Source organism: Capsella rubella, unplaced genomic scaffold (genome assembly GCF_000375325.1).
Source record: "Capsella rubella cultivar Monte Gargano unplaced genomic scaffold, Caprub1_0 scaffold_6, whole genome shotgun sequence".
Classification (NCBI taxonomy): Eukaryota; Viridiplantae; Streptophyta; class Magnoliopsida; order Brassicales; family Brassicaceae; genus Capsella; species Capsella rubella.
In genome coordinates this window covers 7746575-7772568 of record NW_006238918.1, presented here as the reverse complement: position 1 = coordinate 7772568, position 25994 = coordinate 7746575, and the positions used below count along the sequence as shown (strand labels likewise).

The 25994-nt window shown below is 34.9% G+C and overlaps 6 protein-coding genes across 8 annotated transcripts; 3 read left to right on the top strand and 3 right to left on the bottom strand.

The window, feature by feature from the left end:
- The first annotated feature begins 1874 nt into the window (after positions 1-1874).
- Positions 1875-3810, top strand: LOC17881256 (calcium sensing receptor, chloroplastic). Its single transcript, XM_006287859.2, has 6 exons — positions 1875-2210; positions 2287-2532; positions 2634-2826; positions 2990-3131; positions 3227-3358; positions 3457-3810. Exons 1-6 carry the CDS (start codon positions 1989-1991, stop codon positions 3680-3682), a joined length of 1161 nt encoding a protein of 386 aa, XP_006287921.1. The 5' UTR covers positions 1875-1988; the 3' UTR covers positions 3683-3810.
- Positions 3811-4641: 831 nt separating this feature from the next.
- Positions 4642-8984, top strand: LOC17881525 (probable acyl-activating enzyme 17, peroxisomal). Of its 3 annotated transcripts, XM_006289801.2 has the most exons (14): positions 4644-4980; positions 5069-5198; positions 5289-5545; positions 5680-5884; positions 6193-6233; positions 6321-6446; positions 6699-6772; positions 6857-7077; positions 7303-7397; positions 7659-7875; positions 7977-8102; positions 8178-8276; positions 8401-8613; positions 8723-8984. In XM_006289801.2, exons 1-14 carry the CDS (start codon positions 4724-4726, stop codon positions 8831-8833), a joined length of 2172 nt encoding a protein of 723 aa, XP_006289863.1. In that variant the 5' UTR covers positions 4644-4723; the 3' UTR covers positions 8834-8984. The 3 variants fall into 3 exon arrangements, with proteins under 3 accessions (XP_023635729.1, XP_006289863.1, XP_023635730.1); XM_023779961.1 differs by having other exon boundaries at positions 4642-4980; positions 6699-7077; XM_023779962.1 differs by lacking the exons at positions 4644-4980; positions 5069-5198 and having other exon boundaries at positions 5301-5385; positions 5474-5545.
- Positions 8985-9415: 431 nt separating this feature from the next.
- On the top strand, positions 9416-11121 carry LOC17882093 (protein CHAPERONE-LIKE PROTEIN OF POR1, chloroplastic). The gene is made up of 5 exons (XM_006288432.2): positions 9416-9537; positions 9747-9847; positions 10123-10505; positions 10691-10767; positions 10856-11121. The coding sequence occupies exons 1-5, from the start codon at positions 9473-9475 to the stop codon at positions 11004-11006; spliced, it is 777 nt and encodes a 258-aa protein (XP_006288494.1). The 5' UTR covers positions 9416-9472; the 3' UTR covers positions 11007-11121.
- Positions 11122-11543: 422 nt separating this feature from the next.
- On the bottom strand, positions 11544-12689 carry LOC17883490 (tetraspanin-12). Its single transcript, XM_006289320.2, has 2 exons — positions 12147-12689; positions 11544-12027 (listed from the first exon to the last, which is right to left on the bottom strand). The coding sequence occupies exons 1-2, from the start codon at positions 12636-12638 to the stop codon at positions 11725-11727; spliced, it is 795 nt and encodes a 264-aa protein (XP_006289382.1). The 5' UTR covers positions 12639-12689; the 3' UTR covers positions 11544-11724.
- Positions 12690-13834: 1145 nt separating this feature from the next.
- LOC17881318 (methylthioalkylmalate synthase 3, chloroplastic) lies at positions 13835-17340 on the bottom strand. Its single transcript, XM_006289411.2, has 11 exons — positions 17323-17340; positions 16656-17183; positions 16139-16398; positions 15633-15846; positions 15420-15500; positions 15084-15176; positions 14870-14956; positions 14657-14757; positions 14520-14553; positions 14284-14358; positions 13835-14194 (listed from the first exon to the last, which is right to left on the bottom strand). The coding sequence occupies exons 1-11, from the start codon at positions 17338-17340 to the stop codon at positions 14081-14083; spliced, it is 1605 nt and encodes a 534-aa protein (XP_006289473.2). The 3' UTR covers positions 13835-14080.
- Positions 17341-21341: 4001 nt separating this feature from the next.
- On the bottom strand, positions 21342-24924 carry LOC17882336 (methylthioalkylmalate synthase 1, chloroplastic). The gene is made up of 10 exons (XM_006289932.2): positions 24478-24924; positions 23892-24151; positions 23400-23613; positions 23196-23276; positions 22714-22806; positions 22500-22586; positions 22150-22250; positions 22013-22046; positions 21715-21789; positions 21342-21629 (listed from the first exon to the last, which is right to left on the bottom strand). Exons 1-10 carry the CDS (start codon positions 24919-24921, stop codon positions 21516-21518), a joined length of 1503 nt encoding a protein of 500 aa, XP_006289994.1. The 5' UTR covers positions 24922-24924; the 3' UTR covers positions 21342-21515.
- Between the last annotated feature and the right edge of the window lie 1070 nt (positions 24925-25994).

Genomic DNA, 25994 nt, shown 5'->3' with positions numbered 1-25994 from the left:
GGTTTTGGAATATAATTTACATCGAAAGCACGAATCGATCGATAAACCTCTGCATCCAGCGCTTGCTCCTTCCCTGAATTTGTTTCATCCTCTTTTGTCCCAAATGTAATTTGGTAATGAAAGCAAAGTAAAGAGAACTGTGTCTTTGTCTCTTTGAAAAAAAGTTTTTAGTGTTTGTTTGTTTATTTTTGGTAACATATCTGTTTTTTTCAGTTTTAGTATTCCTCTACAGGTTAGTGATAATATTGTGTTGTCAACTTATTCTCTTGATCTGTTTTTTTTGAACAATGGTCTTGAATCTGATTGATTAATGATGCATTTGGTTTTAACATGTAGCTAAGATTTTGAGTTCTACCTAATAATGTATATAGTTTCGTTCCCCCTCACTGCTGGTTTTGTGTTTGGTCTGACCATTGGCTATGATGCTCTGATCTCTGGTTTTCTTGATGCATTGTGTGTTTTCTTCTCTGGCTCTATGTTACTTGCTAATTTTACGAGGACATTGCCCTTTTCTGATACTAGCATTGTTGTAACTACTCAAAAACTGTGCTACATTGTGCAATCCAGATAGCGTAATAACCCTTTTAATCAGGATTCAAGTGGTGGTATTCGTTGACTCATAGCAGTCCAGAGAGCAAATACTGCTTCCTTGTTTATTTTTTGCATTAGTCTCTGTTTTGAAGCATTACTATTTATTATGAAAGTTAGATGATCAAGAAGAATCAAATTCACTCAGGGAACTTTCGTGTCTGTCGCCCTCTATCTGTTGAGAAAGACACTTTCGTTGGTAGTCATATGTGTTCTCTTTTGCTCTTCTTTGGCTGGTACAGAAAAAAAAAAAGAGAAAAAGGTGAAGGAATCTTGTGAAGTGAATGGATTCCTCAGCTCGTGGGTTTTAATATTTCCTTGGAGCAAACTTCAAATGGTAACATGATTCCATTCTCATATTAGGTAAGCAAATGAGAATCTTGTTCTTTTTTTTTTTCAAGATCTAAGAGTCTAAGACTTTGTTAGATTCCTCACGCAAGACAGGCGTTTAAACATCAGAAAATAGTGTTATTCTTATATAGAGGTTGTGACCGTGATGATGGACTGATTGTGTCACTACTTACTAATGGATTTGATATTCTACTTTCCAGGGAATTTGTTAACAAACGTGAACTTAATACTTTGATAGCAGCATAGTTGTGAAATCCATGAAACAGCATCATTGAAAAACCGGCTTTGAGTTTGCTTATATGTTAGCTAGTTTGTTTTAAGGTCTTGTTATGGTATATTACTACTATACATTATGGGGAACTAAAGATATTGTTTATGCTATGAAGCTAGTGATCTGGTATGTTTGGTCATCTTCCTTCAGTCTTGGTTTTGTGTTTGGATGAAGTTTGATTATAGTTTTGGTCTTTGGTTCATACAAGAGATATACATTCTACTATGGTTTTGATTGGTAACACAATTTGAGGCGTTTGGAGGTTGAACCGCCTTTTCGATTAACAATCGAACAGATGAAGCATATTGTTCAAAGAGGCGGCTAATACACATACAGTTCCTTTGTTCACAACCGTGCACTTCTTTACCACACTTTGTTTCTGTTTTTAGTTGTATAATTTCTAATGTTTCAGTGTATTGTTGCTCTTATTCTGTAGTACAGTGTACACCTTTGATATTACTGTTTACAATAAAATTCTTGTACTACATATATCAAGAACGCAAAAGCAAAAGATTCGGTTTTGGATCGGTAACGAATGGCTAAGCTTACACCAAAAATTGCCACGTAGGATAAGTCTGACCAATCAGAAACCATCTTTCAAATCCCCCTTTGTTCAATCTTAACCAGAAACTCAATTTCTTTATAATCTTTAGAGAAAAAAAGGGTAAAGCTGAAGAAAACAGTTTGCAGACAAACATTGAAGAGAAGTGTATTAAGAGTTTCTTTGTCTCTTTCTCTGTCGCATTGATTTGGAAAAAGGTGTGGCAGAGAGGAAACCATGGCTATGGCGGAGATGGCAATGAAGTCTTCAGTATCTGCAAAACTCACTCTTCCTTCTTCTTCTTCTTCTTCGTTTTGTAAGAAGACAGTGAGACAAATCTCTGTTTCACTTCCAACATCAACCTCAATATCTCTGTTATCTCTTTTTGCATCTCCTCCACATGAAGCCAAAGCTGCTGTTTCCATTTCCAAGGACCAAATCGTCTCCTCTCTCACTGAAGTAATAAAAATCTCACTTAACTTTGTCTTGTGATGACCAAATCTTCTTTGCTAACGAGTGTTCTTGTGTTTAACAGGTGGAGAAAACAATCAACCAAGTTCAAGAAACTGGTTCGAGTGTTTTTGATGCAACGCAGCGTGTGTTCCAAGTAGTAGGAGATGCTCTTAAACCAGCCTTGGACACTGCTTTGCCCATTGCAAAGCAAGCTGGTGAAGAGGCTATAAAGCTTGCTTCTCCTGCTTTCTCAGAAGCTTCAAAGAAAGCTCAAGAAGCAATGCAGAACTCTGGTTTTGATTCAGAGCCTGTCTTTAATGCTGCAAAGGTCAGATTTTTTTAACATTGCAAATTTGTTGGAGAAGTTAGCAATTTAGGTTTTGGGGTTTAGGGTTTAAAATGGTTTGTGTTATCTTGCTTGGTATGTAGACAGTAACAGATGTAGCACAACAGACAACAAAAGCGATTGAAGATGCTAAGCCGATTGCTTCATCGACCATGGACACAATTTCTTCAGCTGATCCTAGTGTCATTGTTGTTGCTGCTGGTGCTGCGTTTATTGCTTACCTTCTTCTCCCTCCTGTTTGGTCTGCAATATCTTTTAACTTCCGTGGATACAAAGGTACCTCATTTTTTAGCTTGATACTCCATACAGATCATCTTGAGGCCAACATAAATTAACTTTGGTGGAAATGTCACAGATGTTATTATTAGTATATAGTGAAGCATAGCAAAAAAAAAATTGAGAATTAACTCTGTATTTGTGGTTGATGTTTTGAATGAAGGTGATCTCACACCGGCTCAAACCCTTGATCTTCTCTGTTCCAAGAACTACTTAATGGTGGATATAAGATCAGAGAAAGACAAGGAGAAAGCTGGGATTCCAAGGCTCCCTTCTAATGCTAAGAACCGTATGATCGCCATACCGTAAGTGTTTGTTTATCTTTGAACATCCTTTTTCGTGTTTTCTATACCGGAAAGATTGAGAGAAACACAAAAACCCTTGTTCTTGTGATGATCAGATTAGAAGAACTACCAAACAAAGTAAAAGGAATTGTGAGGAACTCGAAACGGGTTGAAGCAGAGATAGCTGCATTAAAGATTTCTTACCTCAAGAAAATCAACAAAGGCTCCAATATCATCATCTTGGACTCGTGAGTTTTGTTTATTTCTCTTTAGATGAAGTTGTCAATGTACTTAAACCAATAACGATTCATCTTTCTAATCTTTATCGGTCTTATTTGGCCTGTAGGTACTCGGACTCGGCTAAGATAGTAGCGAAAACGTTAAAGGTTCTCGGGTTCAAGAATTGTTATATTGTGGCAGATGGATTCTCTGGTGGCAGAGGATGGTTGCAGAGCAGGTTAGGCACTGATTCATACAACTTCTCGTTCGCGCAAGTCTTGTCCCCATCGCGTATTATCCCGGCAAACTTCGGCACTAGATCCGGAACCAAGTTCCTTCCTAGCTCCGACTGAAAAAAAGAACAAGAGGATACATATATAGTTTTAAAAAGGTCTTGTTTTAAATTCCTTTATTTCTCAACTTTGAGAGATATATATATCTTTTGATAAAGATTTTCGAGTTATTACTTGTCTTTTACATTGATGGATCGATCATGATAAACCAGAAAAATAAACAAACGAATATGAAATCGAACTGAAGTAAATTTAGCAAAACCTGCAGATCATGTATAAGAAATCTGAAAATCTTGTAAAGTTGTAGTAAGAATTTGAGATTAAGAAGTAAACTGAGGATAGCTTTACACTCTGGTTGTATGTGCACATCAAATCATTTTTGGACAATCTTGGTAGGTCTGTCACTGTGGCTTTGCTTTACCTTTAAGTGGGCTTTGCCATTTGCCATTCGCCATTTGCTGTATACAAAAGTTTTTTTGGAGTTTAGTTTAGTGCTCTCAATAATGTGAAAAAACACATACAAATTTTGAAAATTGTGCAATATCCATCAAATCATAAAACTATACTGATTCATATATATGATCCAAATGGATGAGAAGTCGTATCTAGACTGAAAAATCAATAAAAAAGATACATATAAACATCATAAACAAATACAAGATAATGATCACAAAAGTGGAAAAGATAAAAAGAAAAGAGGAAGAAAAAAAAGTTGCATGTCAGAAAGTTCAACTACATACTGTATATAGACTGAAATCAATAAAAAGATTCAAAGTTCATAATTCATACAATGTATAATGTATATAGACTGGAATCAATAAAAAGATTCATAACATGATAATTGAAAAAAAGAAAAAAAAAAGTAATCAAAAATGTAACTCCTATCAAGAAGAAGAAGATGATGATCTTAATCAGACGTGTAAAGAGTGAAGCAAAAACAAAAAAATTGTCAGAGATCAGAATTAGATTGACACGTGGCAGTCACGAGCGCTCTTTATATTACGTGGACAGTTTTGCCACTCATCTCTGCCACTCTCACCCAATTTTTTGAATCATTCTCTCATTCATGCTTTGTTAAAGCTTCCTCTGTAAAAATCAAAAATGGCGTACAAATCCCTAGATTCGATCACCAAATCCGACGTCGAAGCTCTAGGCATCTCCGGCGATGTCGCTGAGAAGCTTCTCAAGGATCTCGGCGAGATTATTCGTAGTCATGGTCCCGACGCGCCGGTGGAGACATGGGTTCAGGTTTCTCGGCGGATCTTGCATCCTAATCTCCCTTTCTCATTTCATCAGATGTTGTACTACGGTTGCTACAAAGACTTCGGACCCGACCCGCCCGCTTGGATACCCGACCCGTATGGTTTTTTCTTACTACTTATAATCGATTTCTCCGTCTTTTCATCTTTTGTTTGATTCTTCTTAAAATTTATGATTTTTTTATAGGAAGGTTGCTTCTTCAACTAACGTAGGGAAGTTACTAGAGAGGCGTGGTAAAGTGTTCTTAGGTGAGAATTACAAGAACCCAGTTTCGAGTTTCTCGAGTTTTCAAGAGTTCTCTGTGTCGAATCCTGAGGTAACTTTTTTTATGTAGTGTGTTTTTTATTTGATCTTCATGAAATCAGCTGTTGATTTATATGTTTTTTTTTTTTTTTTTTTGGATTAGGTGTATTGGAAAACTGTACTGGATGAGTTAAACATAGTGTTCTCTGTACCTCCTAAGTGTATTTTAGAAAAGGATACATCTGGAGTTAATCCTGGAGGTAATTGGCTTCCTGGTGCTTACTTGAATCCTGCAAGAAATTGTTTGACTAGTGGTTTCAAGAGAAGATTGGATGATATTGTGATTAGATGGCGTGACGAAGGAAGCGATGATCTTCCTGTTAATACCATGACACTTCTCGAGTTACGATCACATGTCTGGTATGAAATTTCTCATCTTTGTCTCCTTTTGTTAGATTAAAACGGATGCTTTTTATGTGATGGTTTTTTTCTCAAGTGTTGTGGTTTTTATTTTAATATCAAAATCAAGAAAACTATTGTTGTATGATGTGTAGGTTGGTTGCACATGCACTTAGTGCTTTGGATTTGGAGGAAGAGTCAGCGATTGCGGTTGATATGCCAATGAATGTTGAGTCTGTGATCATCTACCTTGGCATTGTCTTAGCTGGCCATGTAGTTGTTTCCATAGCCGATAGTTTCTCTCCCCGTGAAATATCAACACGGCTTAAAATTTCGAAAGCTAAAGCCATATTTACTCAGGTAAATTTTTTTATGATTCGTTGATGGATGGATAATGAAAGTGTACACTTTGCTGTTAACCTATTATACAGTGTGATGTGATGGTTTTAGTGATGTACTGTTTGCTTTTGCTTTTTGAATTTAGTTTAAGTTGTGGCCAAAATCCGAACGGTTGTTAGGTGATCTGTGGATTTAGGAACAGTGAAAAGTCGCAGTGTTTGAATTATTGTAGTGGCCACTGTATAAAAAAAGCAGCGTATAACATGGTTTCTACTCATTGTATTTCAGTTTTTAAAGTTTTCATTTCATTTCTTTTTTCTTCTTTGCAGGATGTGATTATTCGCGGTGATAAAAGTATTCCCCTCTATAGGTGAAATTCTTGTAATCCAACAGGACATGTTTTGTTTCAAGATCTTGGCTGTAAAACTGGTCTAACATTATCTACTCCATTCTGCAGAAGAGTCGTTGATGCAGAAGCACCTCTGGCAGTTGTTATCCCAGCTAGAGGCTCTAGCTGCAGAACGAAGCTGCGTGAGAAGGATTTGTCTTGGAACAACTTTCTGGGGAATGCAAGAAGTTTGAGGTACTGTCTACTGCATTTCATATTATCTCGCAGCTTCTAGTTAGAATAGGAAAAACTGCTAAACATTATTGCTATGGTTAGTAATGGTCTAATGTGACAACTAAAGTTTTGGATCAAGCTATTCTGAAATGTCAATTGTGTCAAACAGAGTCCTTAAAATCTAGTTACTACGATATTGTTTGAGAAACACTTAGAGCTTGCTGTTCCATTCCCGGAGATTTGAAAATGATGTATGCTATACTGTGCAAACAGAGGCGTGGAATATGTTGCTGTAGAGAAACCTGCAGGAGCTTACACGAACATCCTTTTCTCATCAGGAACCACTGGTAAATCAATGAATCAAACTGCTTCATGTTATGTAGATGAGGATGTGGGTGTTGAATTACCAAGTTTTTTTATTCCTGGTGTAGGTGAGCCAAAGGCTATTCCATGGACAAACATTTCACCTCTGAAATCTGCTGCTGATGCTTGGTGCCACTTGGATGTTCATCGGGGGGATGTTATTGCTTGGCCGACCAACCTTGGGTGGATGATGGGTCCGTGGCTTGTTTATGCTTCCTTGATAAACGGGGCTTGCATGGGATTATACAATGGATCACCTCTTGGTCCTGCGTTTGCCAAGTTTGTGCAGGTACATCATAAAACTATGCATTCTCATCTCATGGTTTAAACAGAAATAAAAGCCTAACAGAGACAAAAGAAAACATTGCATCGTGAAACATCAAATGGGAGCTATGAATGACTGGATTTCATTGAATGGTTTAGTTTGGGATTTCATTGCATGGTTGACTGTGCAAAGATTTCCACAAATAAAATAAGACATCAAATTTACCATATGTTTATATTCTGGGGTTAGGATGCCGAAGTAACAGTGTTAGGCGTGATACCAAGCATTGTTCGGACATGGCAAAACTCAAACTCTACTTCTGGCTATGACTGGTCACGAATCCGGTAATACCGAAAGTGCATATTCAGAAAGTTGTTGAGCCTAAATTATATCTGTGGTGCGGACCATTGATTGTTTGAGAATAAGAAGTAAAGTAATGCTTTTATGCCACCACGTATTCTTTCAGAAATATATCTATTATTTTGGGTATATATTGTGGCTATTTCTGATAACAAATTTAAACATCTTATGTAGTTAGTTGTTGAAGTCAAGAAGATTTGTCTATGCCGTAACATTGATATTTTATATTGATACTTTTGCGATAGTTGTTTTGGTTCCACTGGTGAAGCTTCAAATGTAGACGAGTATCTATGGCTGATGGGCAGAGCACATTACAAACCCGTAATCGAGTATTGTGGCGGAACTGAGATTGGAGGTAGTTTTATCGCAGGTTCTTTGCTTCAACCCCAGTCGCTGGCTGCTTTTAGCACAGCTGCCATGGGTTGCAAGCTTTTCATTCTCGGTGAAGATGGCGATTCAATTGTAAGAAACTTTATGATATTATATAGGTCATGCAGTGTTTCTTCTGAAAAACCTTACGGTATAAATGATGTATGATCTTTACTTTTTCTTCCTCGTTTTAGCCTCCATACGCACCAGGAGTAGGCGAATTGGCACTTTTTCCTCATATATTTGGAGCTTCTAGCACTCTTCTGAACGGAAATCACTACAAAGTTTACTTCAAAGGAATGCCCACCTTCCAAGGACAGGTAATCCAACTCTAGCCATATGTAGATAGAGGTTTTCGTCTGTTTAAAGTCTGAAGCTTGTCTGCTTTTCGATAGATTTTACGAAGACATGGGGATTTATTTGAACGGACTTCAAAAGGATACTACCGTGCTCACGGACGTGCTGATGACACAATGAATCTTGGTGGCATAAAGGTAAACTTACTGTACAGATTCCTATATAGTATTGAAAGATCATCTCCATTAATAAGAAATATGCACCAGCCTAACAATCTGTATCATCATCACAAGCGGCATTCTGTTAATTGTATTTGTGCAGGTCGGTTCTATTGAGATCGAACGAGTGTGTAACTGCGTTGATGAAAATGTTCTGGAGACAGCAGCCATTGGTGTTCCACCTCCTAGTGGCGGTCCTGAGCAGCTAGTAATCGCTGTTGTGCTCAAGAGCTCGGAGTCATCAAATCACGAATTGAGCCTCTTAAAGAAAACCTTCAACTCTGAGATACAAAAGAAACTGAATCCATTATTCAAGGTACATATCATACAAACAACAAACACAAGAGAGTTCATAAGTTGTTATGTGGTTTCAGATTTCAGACAATTTAGCGGGCTAATGTGTGTTTTTTACATTTGATTTCAAGGTATCATCTGTTGTGAATCTGCCTTCTTTACCGAGGACAGCCACAAATAAAGTTATGAGAAGAGTTCTAAGGCAACAGCTAACTCAGACCGGTCTTAACTCAAAGCTTTGAGGCAATTGCTCTCAAAATACCAATTGTTGGTTTGCCATTCAACACAAAACCACATTTGTAGTCTTTGTTGTAAAATCCACATCCATGTCCACGTCTGTATCAATAATTGATTCTCAAATCACATAATAAAGAGAGGGTCTAGTAGTGTAAATAGTCTTGTAGTCAGATCCTTTACCCCATCCTATTTAAGATTATGTATTCTATTTCATAACAATAATAAATAAAAACCATAATATTGGATCCAAAACACAGCATAAAACAATAATCATCAAATAACGTTGATCACATATTTTTTGTTTTTAAACTGAAAAACGTAAATAACAGGATATTGACTATAAAACAGTAATTTGAAACAATTCTGACTTCAAATTTTGTGAGTTGGTGACCAATTAACAGGTGTCATGTTAACTAATTGGGAAATATTAGGGGTGATATTCGAATATTTACTAAATACATGGACATAAACGTGAAATTTAAAAGATGTAGAGTCATTATCTAATGTACGCGAGTCGGTGCAAGATAGCAACTACACGCTTATCTTCCTTTTCATATACACAAAACGTTCTTATTATAAGCTAGTTTCATCTTCAGCGAAGCCTAAGCTATAAAACGCCGTCGGGTTAGTCCGGCGGAGGAACGATGTCCTCGTCTCTTCTTCTCTCCGGTTCTACTGTATCTTCTCCGTTTATCGCTCCATCGAAGCTGTAATTTGCTTTCCCTCTCTCTCTCTCTCGCTCTCTCTCTCCCTTCGTCTTTGCTTAGGGATTTTGAACTAACTCGTCGCAATTAGTTGGTGGCTTTGTTCAAATTCGGATTTGGAAATTTTTTTAGGGTTTGTTTCTGTAAGTTCCATGGATTTGGATTCTTACAGAGCTTATGTAATCAGCGTTGTTGTTGTTTTCTGATTTTTCAGTTCTCTCGTACGAAATTCCAATAAGTCACCACTTTTACCATTTCGGAATGTTTCGAGAAACTTCAAAATCGTTAGGTGCACCCTTGATTCTTCATATGGAGGTATGTATTGTCTTCTCTTCTCCCTCAATTTGTAAAACCCCCTTTTCTCAATTTTAGTCTGTTTCGATTACGATTTGGTCGTTTCTTATCCCAAAAAAAATCATCTTTTGTGGAACAATTCGAATGAAGGATTCTTGAAGAGACATAGATAATGGGTTTTAGTGTAGAGTTGCTTAGAAAGATAAGAGTTATATATACTCCTCCTCACTTTCTCAAGCTTTGAGTTTTTTTAGTTGTTGCTCATGTCTAGCTACTATGTGAATGACTTTGTATAGGCAATGCCCCCACATTCCCTCGGACCAGAGTTTGGGATCCGTACAAGCGTCTAGGAATTAGTCCATATGCTTCCGAGGAAGAAATCTGGGCTTCCCGTAACTTTCTCTTACAGCAGTACGCTGGACATGAGAGAAGCGAAGAATCAATAGAAGGCGCTTTCGAGAAGCTTCTAATGTCTAGTTTTATCAGAAGGAAGAAGACTAAAATCAATCTTAAAACAAGGTTGAAGAAGAAAGTTGACGAATCTCCTCCTTGGCTCAAGGCTCTTCTTGATTTTGTTGAAATGCCACCAGTGGACACTATATTCAGAAGACTTTTCCTCTTTGCCTTCATGGGTGGTTGGAGTATCATGAACTCAGCAGAAGGCGGTCCTGCGTTTCAGGTTTGCTACTTGTACAATGGGATTATAATCTTTAGTAGACGATCTAATCTAGCAGATGATCAGCTATTCTATACTAGACACCTTAGCACAGGATTAACACTTCGATGCAGAGATGGAAGTTTATGAGTTTCTCTTCTTACTTTGTTCACATATATGGTTTATGAAATCTGTGGCTGTACTTGTAGGTGGCGGTATCATTGGCTGCGTGCATATATTTCCTGAATGAGAAGACAAAGAGCTTGGGGAGAGCTTGTCTAATTGGGTAAACTCCTAGTCCTATCAAATTAGCTAAATTGAAAACTCAAAGGTTACTCGTTATCTCATGATCTGTTTGGCTTTTATGATTGCAGAATTGGAGCATTAGTGGCTGGGTGGTTCTGCGGTTCACTAATCATTCCCATGATTCCGACGGTACTCCTTAACCCGACATGGACGCTCGAGCTCCTAACATCACTGGTCGCTTATGGGTTTTTGTTCCTATCTTGTACTTTCCTCAAGTAAGTTGAGGTTTTATCGAGACAGTTTTTGTTCTTTTGCCCACAACAATTACAGAACGTTGCTTCGGAAATATTAGTGTAAGTTTTTAACTGTTTGATTTGTTTCTCATTTTCTCAAATATGAAAGAGTTATCAATAATTACCATTACACTAAACCAAAAAGAGAAGAAAAAAAAAATTAAAGGAATCAAATTATCTTAATGAAGAAATTGGTGTTGAGTAAAGTAGTTCTTTCATGTGAGTTCATCAGTCAACTTTTTTTATACATACACTTATCATGTATGATCATTCGATATATATAACTTCTTTTTAATTCAATCGGTCAATATTAAAACATCATGATTACGAGTTATATCAATATTAAAACATCATCACTTGGTATATGAATAACTGTCCAATTGTTTGCTCCAAGTGTTTCTTCCCTCCTTCACTACCAACTCTACATGTTAATTCACATATATAACTCTCTAATTTCTATTTATTTTTATCTAAATATGTGACCAAAACATTAAAACATGTTCCAATAGTCATTTGTTTTTTTCCCATCATTGAACACACATTAATACAACCGAAACCCCATATTCTTCAAACCAATATTCATAAACACAACGACGATATTCACTAGAGGAAACATCAGACATGAACTAAAGTTTTGAAAAGTATAATACAAAAATAATATATTGAATAAATCTGAAGGATAATTAAACGGAAGGAGCTTTTAATTAGAGGAACCGGCGCTTCCAAGGAACACGATTGTTCTTTCTGACACAGCAGCCACATGAGTAAAGAAACACGACAAGAAGTATGAGAAGAAGATTGAACACGAGAAGAATCCTCCATCTTTTTCTTATCCCTTTTAAAACTCCAATCTTACACGACTCGCACGCGTAACATAACTGGCTCTGTGTGTTACTCCACGCTTTACAATCCCCTGCCATGGCCCTAGTTGCTGTCGCTGGAACTGTCCACCACGTAGCATTCTTCGATTCGAATCCACATTCTACGGGAGGTCGACAACAACCAAACTAAACGAAAGAAAAAAAAAAAAAAAAAAAAACCAAAACCGCTTTTAACACATTGTTAAGATTGTTGTCTAGTATACATTGTTAAATAAGAACCACTTGATGTATATATAAAGACATACCTGTACATGCGAGAGATGTTTGGAGTCAAAGTCAACGTCACGTGGACCAAACCTCTTACAAACCCTAGAATCAGACAAGCATTTGGTGATCCCTTCCCAGTTCTTCCCTTGAAGGAAATGGTTCCCGATCCAGTTCTGGAGATCTCCTGTCTTGGCATTACCTATTCCTTTCCCGGAAAACGCTTTTCCGGCCGTAGGGTTCGTGACAAGGAAGATGAAGACAGAGAGGACAAGGAGGAGAAGGATGGAGAGGAAGAGGAAAAAAAGGTAGAGAGTGATGATGATGTGGCTTCCGTAGAGAGCAGCGATAAGGCCTAAGGAAGAGATGAAGAACAGGAGAACCGCTGTTACGATGAGTGGGTTTTGAACGTAGCGTTGACACTGTGTTGGACCGTGAACGAAGATGTAGATGGAGAAAGATAGAGTTGCAAGGCCGATCAATGCGAGGATTGCATTGGTTGTTATTACAGCGGCGTTGCTTAGCCGGAGCATTGTTTTTATCGGCGGTTATTTTAGCCGGAGAGAAAGAAGAAGACAAGTAAAAGTGGTGGTTGTGAAGAGAAAACAAACTTCTTGAAGTGTGATAGATATTAAATACTTGTCTATACGAGGATGTAACTAAAGGGAATATTGCCAATTTGTCATAATGAACTTGTTTCACGTAAACAATTTGTAAAATGTGTAAATATATATAGTGAATATTATTTGGAAAATATATTATTTATGTTGAAAAATAAATTTTTCAAATTTTAGTTATTGTATGCGCAAGTTGAGAATTTAGTAACTATAATATCAATTTATCATGCATCTTAAAAATATAAACATGTGGCTTTTTGTGTTTTTATTTGCTAATTAATACTAATAGTAGTAAAAACGGTTACTGTGAGTAATTTGTTTCCTTCCACCAACCACTGACGTTGGCCAGAAGAAATTACGTGATTACCACATCGATCGGCTTCGGCCACTACGTTCAGACGTGGTTGTCACTAACTAGATATATGAGGTTTATATATGGACGGTGTTGACTGGTGAGTTACAAAGCCCCTTTGACTTTGCCTCCATTGCGATCTTTATCAAATGTCTTTGTTCTTATATAAGAAATTTTTTTATAAAAATTACCATATGAGACCGATTGTGTTTTGTAATTTTTTTTTTAGTAGTAACTTTATAGAGCTATTATTGTTTATGCTTCAGGCCCAAAACTTCTCTGGACATGTCTCAAGATTATTTCATGCAATAATATTAATGAAATTCTATTTCTTTCTCAATATCCAACGAGATAATAACATATTGAAGATGACCGATAAAAAAAAAAATCAATGATATTAATTATTCCAAAGAAAAAAAAAGAAAACATATAAATTAGTGACAACTAATTGGAGATATTTTGGGGAGCAAGATGTATATTTTGCGGATCAACGGATCGTGAAAATTCATTATTGAAGTAAACCCGTAAAACTTAAAGCGAAGAATATTTTAGAAATGTGATAAAGATTAAAAGATTTATAATATTTACTTTTCCTATTCTAATTAAGCTAAACATAAGTTAACCTCTATATATTGTATCAATTCTCTAACACACAATAATAATAAAGAGTTTTCCCCAAATCGTTCTCTCACTCAATTAGACGTATTCTTTGGATATAGGTATAGTGGAAATCAAAGGTTTGTTCCAACATGGAGATAGGAAGAAGCCAAAAGTTTGAAATGTATTTTATCAAATGGTCCGTTACAAATGTGCTTCTCAGAGCACACATTATTATTTTAAAAGGTATTTGAAAATAAATAAATTAAACATACATAACGAAAGGATCTCTCCCCCGTTCTGTATTTATTCCATTACAACAACAAGACAATGCATATGAAACACAAATTAAAGAACTTAAAAATATCATTGTAGTTCACAAATCAAATAAACGACGTTTTTCACAATCTTAGACCATAGAGGGAATCTGATGAGGAGGGCTTGATACAAGTTCGTTTAAGTTCTCTGATGAGGATTCATCAACGTTCACCACTAATGCCTTCAGATCATCGTCCGTGATTCTCTGAAAATGTATTAAGAAATTGAAACTAATTAAGGTAAATATTTTTAATCTTAAAACTTATGTACATGTGAAAGATTCAGAATACAAACCTTTTTAAGCTTGGTTAAATCTCTGAATCGTGCGAAGATGTCGTCCAATTTCTTATCATTGATTTCGTATCCCAGCTGAGAATACACAAAAACATGTAAATATATATATATATATATATATATATATGATTAATCAAATGATTAATTAACTCCAAAAAGTTCATAGTCCCATGCATATATATATGCTTTAAGAGTAAAAATTATTTACGAAATCACATGGGTTATTTATTACGTACCTCTTCCAGCCGGTTCTTTATAGCATGACGTCCACTGGCATATATTCATTGACGATGTTTAGTTAAAGTAATAAAACAACAGTACATACGTATAGCTTTAGTAAATCTAAAACTAAGAAACTTCATGCATCACTTACCTAAGCTTTCCAAGAACAAGTCCAGATTTTGAGGATTTTACTATCCCAATATCTTCTGGTGATAAGATCTCATATGTACTTCGATTTTTCAACATCCCATCCTGCAAAAATGTTTGAACAATCATTAAACATATAAATACACTAGCAAATGATTTATTCTCATTTCTTGATTTTATTATGACATACATATACAAGTATTATAAATTACGGAACCTGGTGAATGCCGCTCTCATGTACAAAACAGTTGTCTCCGACTATAGGCTTATGTGGTTGAGCATATAAGCCGGTATACTCTTGAACCTGCGCATGCAATAATATATACTTATATTTTTGTTAATACTTATGAAGGCCATAGGAAATAGCATCGTTATTTATCGATATTGTCATACATAGAAAAATGGGTTTCAATGTGTATATATAAAATTACCATTTTGCTAGTAGCCATAAGTTGGCGTGTGTTTATTTTTGTGTAAGCACCATCCATCTGATATTCTCCTCGACATTTCAAAGCCATCACGACCTACACACAGTCACAGAATCGGTTTTTCCATAAAGCACATGGATCAGTACGCTTGATGAGTCCACTAAACAATACTTAATTTGATAGTCACATTTCCTAATTATTCTGATGGTGCGATTGCTATTTTTTAAAATACTCTCACTTAACTTATCAAAAAAACTTAATTTAAAGGTTGCATTATTTTTTTATAAAACTTATACTTTACTATACCAAAGAAACATACTCATGATTAGACGATCTTACCTCTTCAAGCGGCGCATTCCCACTTCTTTCACCTATTCCATTGATCGTTACTTCGAAATGTCTAACTCCGGCACATACAGCCTATATAAATATAATGTGAACACGTTATCGTTCGATATTTTTGTCATGATGATTTTGATAATATATATTTGTAATGCGGTTGTGTATAACTAATCCAACACAGAGACAGGGAGATTATAGTTAAGTACGTACGGCGAGTGTGTTGGCGGTAGCAAGACCAAGGTCGTTGTGACAATGAACGCCGAAGACAACATCTTCAATACCAGGAGTGTTTGCTATCACATAGGTCACTAGTTCTCCAAATTCTTGCGGTACGGTGATCCCTACCGTGTCCGCCACGCACACCGATGTAGCACCGGCTTTTATCGTTTCTCCTAGAATCTTACATAGAAAGTCCTTGTCCGACCTGATAAATTACACGATAGTATTTAAAATCCAGATATGATGTGATCATATCTACATAACTTAACGGCCAACTATGTTTATATTCAATCCATTATTGATCTTTATTATTAAATCAAAAATGAAAATATATGCTTAAACAAATAAAACATGTTTTCAGTTTTTTATTTTATTTTTTGTAAATGCAAATTGCAAACATAAGATCACGAAAAAGCATTATGTAAGGAAACGTAAAAACCAAACGGATGGTTTAAAAGACGATCGATATATGTATATTAAAGTTTTAAGATATGGACCTGCAGCCATCTTCACAAGCAAATTGGATGTCGGTGAAGCCCAAGCTTTTGGCGTACTTAACACTACTCACGGACATCTCGATCGCTTCTTCTTGAGTCTTTTTCAACTTATATTTCATGTGAATGTCACTCGTAGATATGAATACGCATATCCTCGGTCTCTTCGCGTACTTCACCGCATTCCAAGCTGCATCTATGTCTCCACGTTTGCTTCGTGCAATGGTGGCTATCACCGGGACATAACCTGTTTCCTCATCAACCTAAGGATATATACCACCAAAATTATTGATTAATAAGTATTTATTCTTTATAGGATTTCTTTTTTGACAATTACTCCATTTATGTTAGTAATATTTGGTGTTTGTCATTCATTACTTCCAATGGAGGATCCTATCATTTTGCATGCATACCCCTAACCAATTTGACTATATGTCACGTTGCATGCAATTTAAGTTGACTAGTTTTAACATAAAAGCGGTATATTATTATTTTAAGTGAAGGAATTAAAGAACATTACCTCATTCCCCACGGTCTTGGCTATGGCTTTAACGGTTTCAAACTCTTCTTCCGATGACCCTGGAAACCCGACTTCCATGATGTCTACTCGGAGTTTAGCGAGTTGCCGGGCAATCTCTAGCTTCTGTGGTGGAGTAAGAGATCCACCTGGAGCTTGTTCGCCATCACGAAGTGTCGTGTCGAGTACACGTACATACTTGTTGTCGGGGAGCTTGTTCGGTATGTACTCTGGCCACCGTTCCACAGCGGGTTTGAGGTCAGTAGCACTAGTTGCCGCCTTTTTTGACTCAGAGGAGCAACATGAGATTAACAAAGTCGGTTTGTTGCACGGACGGGTCAGGCGGACAGAAGGAAGAAAAGATTTAGTGGGTAACACTGACCGGACAACGGTGGTGGGACTAGTGGTGGTGATCAAACCGTAAGATGGAACCAATGCCATAACTATAGAGTACGTAGGACAGAATAAGATAGATATTTTGATTTGATTTGAAGGATAGATGATGAGAAAAATTATTTGCAATGAGATACACTACACGTACAATATGATATATATTTATAGGTAGCCATTTTTACTCAATTTTTCTACGATTAAGTGTTGGTGTTAGTGTTATTATGTTTGTTTATTTATTTATTTATTAATATGCTTTTTTATTTATCGTTTGCAGAACATCCCTCCATGCCCACATGGCCACTTGCACCCCAGCCCAACTAAACTAATCCATTGTAAGTCTGTCAATGATATGGTTCTGATACAAAGGGTCCGAATGGTAACAGCGTAATTGATATTACGGGAAAAACGTTTTTAAAAAACGGTACGGTATAACTGCGGGACAAAGTATTTACGGGACAAGTGCGGTTTCTGCAAAATAAGCGGTACAAAGTAATGTTTGATTGGTAAAATAAAGAACTTGCGGAACAAAATAATTTTATAAATGGTAAAAAAATAATAATTAGTGTATTATTTTTTATATTAATAAAAAAAATATTTTTGTAAAATATATCATAAAAAGGACATGACCAAGAATTTCTCAAAATTTATTTGAAATAAATTTGAAAAATATATATAGACATGTCATTTAACAATGTTAAATAACAAAAATATAATAGAAAACAATTATTTACATGTCTTTTAAACAACTTCTTTTAGAATTAATAAACTTATATAATTGATTTTAAAAAGTGAGAAAAATACATTTATGATTAGAAAACATTATAAACATTAATATATACATATGTTTACAAAAGCGCACAAAAATTTCCAAAACACATGAAAATATGAGCGTTATTACTGTTACATGCGTTTTTCAATTTTTCTTTGTAAAACTGAACCGCACTTTGAACCATTGTTTTTTTATCAGCAAAAGTAAAAACACACTTCATTTTAAGAAATTGTGTTGATTGGTAAACAAAAGTGGAATCTACAAGAAACCGTCCCGCTTTTACAAATCCACCGTTCCCATTCACGCCCAACGGGTCCGAATGGTGACAGCGGATTTAGTTGTGCAGGACAAGCGATTTAACAGTGCGGTACGGTTCAGCTGCCGTACGTGCGGAACAAATATCAACTGCGGTATGTGCGAAACAAATATATTTGCGGGACAAGTGCGGTTAATGCAAAATAAGCGGTACAAAATAATATTTGATTGGTGAAAAATTATTTGCGGTGCGGATTTCATATTGTTTTATCTATTGTTAGTGTAATAATATTTTTTTCATATTGTTTTATTTATTGTTAGTAAAATGATATTTTCATTAATTATTTATAAACTTAGAAAAACAAAATTTATTTGAATATTATCCAACAATGATATGAGAGAAGAAATAAGCTAGTATATTTGTAAGAGAACAAATAACACATAAATACTATTTTAATAATAATATAAAAACAAAAATATGTATAATCCATTGCGGATTTCATCCGACCGCTGTGTAAAACCTGTTTTAATTTTTGAGAGCGGTTCACAGAATTTTTTTGCTTTTCGAAAACAGCAGTTACCTTTATTTTTGAATCTTTGCAAAACCACAAATTTATAGTAAAAAATGTTGATTGGTGACTAAGATGCGTTTTTCGAAAAAGTTTTGTCAATTCCGCAATTACGCAAATAATATGCTTCCAGTCACAGCCAAAGTAGGTTTGTTAAAATAATTATGTTTCTGGTTCAGACGTGTAAGATTTTTTTTGAAAATAATTCCCGAAGACTTCACTTCTTAACCAAATTTTATTTGTTGAAAAAAGACTATTATAAATGTGCCATTATTTTCTTCATCCATGTATGCAAAATTTCGAGTTATTAACGGAAGACTCTGCCACTCTTTTTTTTTTATCGGATATATGGAAAAAATGTTTCCAAAGATTTTTTTTGTATTTTTAAAAATTTTCCATTCCATTTTCCCTTAAAGGAATATCAATTAGAGATTACATAAAATAGCTTAAGTAGAGTGATTTATGAAGAAGAGAAAAGTTACAAAAGCTGGAGCGAGAGCGACACCAGTCAACCAAGCAACATAACTTAAATGACCATATCAGAAGTGGCAGACTGAATTATATAAACTCAAACAAAATGGAGAGAAAGGTGAATCGTGAAGCTCTGTGAGTGAACATGATGCAACAACGGTCAAGACCTGCAAGCCTACTTCTTTATTAACTATAATAATTGTCGACGTACTACATCACCTACTTGTGCAAGGTTTTATAGACCTCTCTAGGGAAGATAAGACCACCTGAGCGAACCGATCAAAGGGACTTGACTTATCCGGCAAGGTTTTAATCTATTCGTTGATTTTGGATAATATTAAGAACTGAAACTTGCTTGTGCTCTTAACCCATTATATTTATCAAATCAATAGGATAAAAATTAATTCAACTTATTAGAGTCCATGGTTTGAGTTGAGTTGAGTTGAATTGAATTGATCTATGAAAGATGACCCAATTTTAACATTCCTAAGTGGGACTAGGTGGTGATCATACCGGAAGATGGGTGAATTACCAATGACATAACTATAGAGTACGTAGGACAGATCAATAAGATATATTTTGATTTGATTTGATTAAAAGATGATGAGAAACTTGATTTGCAATGAGATACACTACACGTGCGATATGATATATAAGCTATGTATATATAGGTAGACATTTTTTACTTGATTTTTTTATGATGACAAACGATATATTAAGTGTTGGTGTTAATTATTATCTTTGTTTTGTATTTATTCCATTAATATGTTTTTTTAATATTAAATGCAGAACATCCCTGCATGCCCACATGCATGCACCCACACCCAAACTTATCCCTTGCAAGTCTGTCAAAACATTATTGTTCTGATACATTAGTAGCTTTGTTAAAATAAATATATGCATATGTTTTTGGATCAGACGTGTAATTTTGTTTTTGAAAACAATTTTCGAAGAGAAGATAATCTTAACCAAATTTTACTATTGCTTCAACTCCAAATTCATCTCCATCTTCCGGCGTTTTTTTTTTTTGTGTGTGTGTTGATTGAGGGAATCAAAAGAGATCAAAACGAGTATTACTCTAGTGTTTTATATTATTGATGATTAGCGAGATAAGATCCTTATTATTTACAAAAAAAAAAAAAAAAAAAAAACAGAAAAAGAGACTAGCTAATAAGCTGAAATTTTAACCAAAAAAAAAAAAAATTAGTTGAAATTACTTCAAGAATAAAAAGAGACTAAATTTATTCTCAGCATAATTAATTAAGTAATGAATGGAAGGATCAGATATATTTTTATCCGGATGAATATATTTTGGTAGACTCTTTACATTTGTTATAGATTTTTGGAACCAGTTTTATTTATAATTATATTTTTGAAAGCAAAAAAAAAAAGATTGATTTGGTTATCTATAGTTTTGAAGTAAGAACTATATAAATCCAATGTATTATGACTTGTTCCTACGTTTTTAATGATATGTTTATAAAAATCTGATACATATATAATTATATACTCTTTAAAACATTAACTGATTTTAGTTTGCCTATTGGAAGAGAAGTTCCTGAAATAGAGGTCGAAATTACATTGGTTGAATGTGGGGGAAAAACAATAGAGTTTTCTATAATGCAATAAAGGAAAGACAATCTCAGAACTCTATCCATGAGATTATTGCCCATTGGGTAAGTACTCTTTATGTAAAATATTATATGAATTTAGTCACAAGTTAAATGCACTTTCTTTATCTTTTTCTTCTTTACACTTCCTTTAACAAGTGGGTTAATATTATATGAATTTAGTCACTAATAAAAAATGCATATTCTTTTAGGACATATAAATCACATGGTATGCACATCCAGGTAGGTGTCACCAACTAATCAAACTAATCTATGTGAAGAAATCACATACACTAGTCTATTAAAATAACCTTATAATTAAACTAATCTCTGTGAAGAAACCACATGCGTATACGCTAGACTTTAAAACCAGTTTTATCTTGTCACTTAATTTTCTTTGATATTAATTATCCCAAACAGAAAAAGAAGAAAGCATATAAAATTGTGACAACTACTGCTTAATTATGCTGGAATCAGTCAGTTAGACGTATTCTTTGGATATAGGTAAAGTGGAAGAAGCCAAAAGTTTATCCCAACATGGAGATAGGAAGAAGCCAAAAGTTTGAAATATATTTCATCAAATGATTTTGTAAGAGAGCACACATTATTTTTTTGAAAAGTATTTAAAAATAACTAAATTAAAGTATTAAACATACAGAACGAAATATCACTCCCCCGTTAATACTGTATTTATTCCATTACAACAACAAGACAATGCATATCAAACACAAAGTGAAGAACTTAAAAATATCATTGTAGTAAACAAATTAAATATTAAACGAAGTCTTTCACAAACTTAGACCATAGAGGGAACCTGATGAGGAGGGCTTGATACAAGTTTGTTTAAGTTCTCTGATGAGGTTTCATCAACGTTCACCACTAATGCCTTCAGATCATCGTCCGTGATTCTCTGAAAATATATTAACAAATTGAAACTAAGGTAAATATTTTTAATCTTAGAACTTATGTACATGTGAAAGATTCAAAATACAAACCTTTTTAAGCTTGGTTAAATCTCTGAATCGTGAGAAGATGTCGTCCAATTTCTCATCATTGATTTCGTATCCCAACTGAGAATACACAAAAACATATAAACATATATATATATGAGTAATCAAATGCTAAATTAACTCCAAAAAGTTCATAGTCCCATGCATATATATGCTTTAAGATTAAAAATTCTTTACGAAATCACATAGGTTAAAGACATTATTATTGATGGGCTCTTGGCTAAGATTTTGTTAAGGAAAAGCTTTTATGAGTTAGTTCATCAATAATGATGGTCTTACGTACCTCTTCCAGCCGGTTCTTTATAGCATGACGTCCACTGGCATATATTCATTGACGATGTTTAGTTAAAATAATAAAACAACAGTACGTACGTATAGCTTTAGTAAATCTAAAACTAAGAAACTTCATGCATCACTTACCTAAGCTTTCCAAGAACAAGTCCAGATTTTGAGGATTTTACTATCCCAATATCTTCTGGTGATAAGATCTCATATGTACTTCGATTTTTCAACATTCCATCCTACAAAAATGTTTCAACGAACACCATACATACTAGTTAGAAAAATCCCTATAGCCACTTGGTTATAGCGTCCTATCTTAAAAAATCCGTGACCTTTTAAAAAAAAATCACCTTACAGCCACGATTTTTCGCGACTTCCAAGTAGCTATTTTTTACTAGTATATATACATACACGTATAGCAAACTATATCTTCTCAATTTTTATTTTTTTATGATCATATGACATATACATATATATTAGTACGGAACCTGGTGAATGCCGCTCTCATGGACAAAACAGTTTTCCCCGACTATGGGCTTATGTGGTTGAACATACAAGCCGGTATACTCTTGAACCTGCGCATGCAAGAATATTTACATATTTTTTTGTTAATACTTATGAAGGCCATAGGAAATAGCATCATTATTTATCGATATTGTCATACATCGAAAAATGGGTTTCAATGTGTATATATAAAATTACCATTTTGCTAGTAGCCATAATTTGGCGTGTGTTTATTTTTGTGTAAGCACCATCCATCTGATATTCTCCTCGACATTTCAAAGCCATCACAACCTACACACAGTCACATTATCGGTTTTTCCATTAAGCACATGGATCAGTACGCTTGATGAGTCCACTAAACAATACTTCATTTAATGGTCACATTACCTAATTATTCTGATGGTGCGATTGCCATCTTTTTAAATACTCTCACTTAACTTATCAAAAAACTTTTAGTTTAAGGGTTGCATGGATCATGTGATTCCATTTCCTCTCTTTCTTAATAATGTCAATTCCATATATATGTACTACAAATGTCTTATTTTAGTGTTACGATCACTTTTTTCTTTCTAGTCTTCTAAATATATAGAAAATAGTTGAAAAGTTGACGCCACATTGTTTTTTATAAAACTTATACTTTACTATACCAAAGAAACATACTCATGATTCGACGATCTTACCTCTTCAAGCGGCGCATTCCCACTTCTTTCACCTATTCCATTGATCGTTACTTCGAATTGTCTTACTCCGGCACATACAGCCTATACATACAATGTAAAACATTGTTATCTATTTTTGTCATGATCTTGATAATATATATTTGTAAGGCGGTTGTGTATCATTAATCCAACACAGAAAAAGGGAGATTTTAGCTAAGAACGTACGGCGATTGTGTTGGCGGTAGCAAGACCAAGGTCGTTGTGACAATGAACGCTGACGACAACATCATCAATACCAGGAGTGTTTGCTTTCAAATAGGTCACTAGCTCTCCAAATTCTTGCGGCATGGTGATCCCTACCGTGTCCGCGATGCACACCGATGTAGCACCGGCTTTTATCGTCTCTTCTAGAATCTTACGTACAAAGTCCTTTTCCGACCTGAATCACACACTATTATTTAAACTATGATATGATCATATATCTATATAACTTAATGGCCAACTATGTTTGTATTAGACTATGATGTTTATTTTATTTTTTAAATGAAATATATGTTTACACAAATATATAAAACATATTTTTCAATTGTTTATTTTTACAAGTAATCGGGCGAAATATAAATGCAAATTGCAAACGTAAGATTACTAGAAAATATTATGTTACGTAACGGATGCTTAAACGACGATCGATGTATATTAAAGTTTTAAGAAATGGACCTGCATCCGTCTTCACAACCAAATTGGATGTCGGTGAAACCCAAGCTTTTAGCGTACTTAATACTACTCACGGACATCTCGATCACTTCTTCTTGAGTCTTTTTCAACTTATATTTCATGTGAATGTCACTCGTAGATGTGAATATGCATATCCTCGGTCTCTTCGCGTACTTCACTGCATTCCAAGCTGCCTCGATGTCTCTATGTTTGCTTCGTGCAAGGGTGGATATCACTGGTACATAACCTGTTTCTGCATCCACCTAAGGATATAAACCACCAATATAGTTGATTAATAAGTATATATTCTTTATAGGATTCTTTTTTATAGTTACTCCATTTATTTTAGTAATCTTTTTGTAAGCAGTCATGAGTTTCCAACCCAAGAACTTCAATGAGTTGATTGATCAAAATTTCTTATATACTGGTGTTTGTCATATATTACTTCCAGTGGAGGATCCTAACAGTTTTGCATGCATACTATCTAACCAATTTTATTATATGTCACTTTGCATGCAATTTAAGTTGACTAGTTTTAACATAAAAACGGTATGTTATTATGTTAACTGAAGGAAATAAAGAAAGTTACCTCATTCCCCACGGTCTTTGCTATGGCTTTAACGGATTCAAACTCTTCTTCCGATGACCCGGGAAAACCGACTTCCATGATGTCTACTCGGAGTTTAGCGAGCTGCCGGGCAATCTCTAGCTTCTGTGGTGGAGTAAGAGATCCACCTGGAGCTTGTTCGCCCTCACGAAGTGTCGTGTCGAGTACACGTACATACTTATTGTCGGGGAGCTTGTTCGGTATGTACTCCGGCCACCGTTCCACAATGGGTTTGAGGTCAGTAGCACTAGTTGCCGCCTTTTTGGACTCAGAGGAACAACATGAGATGAACAAAGACTGTTTGTTGCACGGACGGGTCAGGCGGATAGAAGGCATAAAAGATTTAGTGGGTAATACTGACCGGACAACAGTGGTGGGACTAGTGGTGGTGATCATACCGGGAGATGCGCGGATTACCAATGCCATAACTATAGTTGATGAGAAAATTTATTTGCAATGAGGTAGACATAAGCTATATTTATAGGTAGACATATTTTTACTCGATTTTTTTAATGATTGCAAACGATTAAGTGTTGCTGTTAATATGTTCGTATTTTATTTATTTATTAGTATTTTTTTTTTTTTTTATCGTTTGCAAAACATCTCTGCATGCCCACGCATGCACCCACCCCCAACGAAACTAATCCATTGCAACTTGCAAGTCTGTCAAACATATGGTTCTGATTAGGGTTAATGATGGGTAAAAACCCAGTGGGTACCTGAATCAAAACTTCTGATACAAACTAGGTTTGTTAAAATAATTATGTTTTTGGATCATACGTGTTATTATCGTTTTGAAGATAAGTTTCGAAAAACTTCACTAATTTTAACCAAGTTTTACTATTGCTTCAACTCCAACTTCATCTCCATCTTTCAGGCGTATTATTTTATGATTGATGGAAACGAAAGAGATCAAAACGAGTATTACTCTAATTTTTATATTATTGATGACTGGCGATCCTCATTATTTACAAAAAAAAAAAAAACAGATAAAGAGTCTAGCTAATAGTAATACGTTGAAATTACTTCTAGACTAAAAAGGGACTAAATTAAGAAGGAGGAGAGTAATTAATACAAAACCACTTAAATAACAAAACAATCTATACAATTTGTATTGTTGCAAAAAAATATCACAGATGTTGTGGTAATTACTTGAAAAAATTCTACTATTTATACCCTAATTTGCTTTGTTAAAAGAAGATTATTATAAAAGTGCCATTATTTTCTTTAATCCATATCTATGCAAAATTTCGAGTTATTAACGGAAATCTTCCGGGACTTTTTTTATTTTTATAAATAACTTTACATTCCATTTTCCCTTAAAGGGACATCATTTAGAGATTACATAAAATAGCTTAAGTAGAGTGATTATGAAGAAGAGATAAGTCACAAAAGCTGGAGCAAGACGCAAGCAATATAAGTAAATTAAATGACGTGAGGAGTGGCACAGAATTGTATAAACTCAAACCAAGTGGAGAGAAAGGTGAATCGTGCAGCTC

Bases quoted from the DNA above. Each gene is read 5' to 3' on its own strand.
- LOC17881318 (XM_006289411.2), bottom strand. The intron at 15,501-15,632 runs GTACGTACTTAA...ATATTTATATAG, and splicing joins CTACCGCCAACACACTCGCC to GCTGTATGTGCCGGAGTTAG. The intron at 14,554-14,656 runs GTAAGTGATGCA...AATATATGCCAG, and splicing joins CTTGTTCTTGGAAAGCTTAG to TGGACGTCATGCTATAAAGA.
- LOC17882336 (XM_006289932.2), bottom strand. From the start codon at position 24,921: ATGGCATTGGTAATCCGCGCATCTCCCGGTATGATCACCACCACTAGT. The intron at 23,614-23,891 runs GTCCATTTCTTA...TGTGTGATTCAG, and splicing joins GGTTGTGAAGACGGATGCAG to GTCGGAAAAGGACTTTGTAC. The intron at 22,047-22,149 runs GTAAGTGATGCA...AATATATGCCAG, and splicing joins CTTGTTCTTGGAAAGCTTAG to TGGACGTCATGCTATAAAGA.
- LOC17882093 (XM_006288432.2), top strand. From the start codon at position 9,473: ATGTCCTCGTCTCTTCTTCTCTCCGGTTCTACTGTATCTTCTCCGTTT. The intron at 9,848-10,122 runs GTATGTATTGTC...GACTTTGTATAG, and splicing joins CCTTGATTCTTCATATGGAG to GCAATGCCCCCACATTCCCT. The intron at 10,768-10,855 runs GTAAACTCCTAG...TTATGATTGCAG, and splicing joins GGGAGAGCTTGTCTAATTGG to AATTGGAGCATTAGTGGCTG.
- LOC17883490 (XM_006289320.2), bottom strand. From the start codon at position 12,638: ATGCTCCGGCTAAGCAACGCCGCTGTAATAACAACCAATGCAATCCTC. The intron at 12,028-12,146 runs GTATGTCTTTAT...TCTTTCGTTTAG, and splicing joins AACATCTCTCGCATGTACAG to TTTGGTTGTTGTCGACCTCC.
- LOC17881256 (XM_006287859.2), top strand. From the start codon at position 1,989: ATGGCTATGGCGGAGATGGCAATGAAGTCTTCAGTATCTGCAAAACTC. The intron at 3,132-3,226 runs GTAAGTGTTTGT...TGTGATGATCAG, and splicing joins AACCGTATGATCGCCATACC to ATTAGAAGAACTACCAAACA. The intron at 3,359-3,456 runs GTGAGTTTTGTT...TTTGGCCTGTAG, and splicing joins AATATCATCATCTTGGACTC to GTACTCGGACTCGGCTAAGA.
- LOC17881525 (XM_023779961.1), top strand. From the start codon at position 4,724: ATGGCGTACAAATCCCTAGATTCGATCACCAAATCCGACGTCGAAGCT. The intron at 7,876-7,976 runs GTAAGAAACTTT...TCCTCGTTTTAG, and splicing joins GTGAAGATGGCGATTCAATT to CCTCCATACGCACCAGGAGT. The intron at 8,103-8,177 runs GTAATCCAACTC...GCTTTTCGATAG, and splicing joins TGCCCACCTTCCAAGGACAG to ATTTTACGAAGACATGGGGA.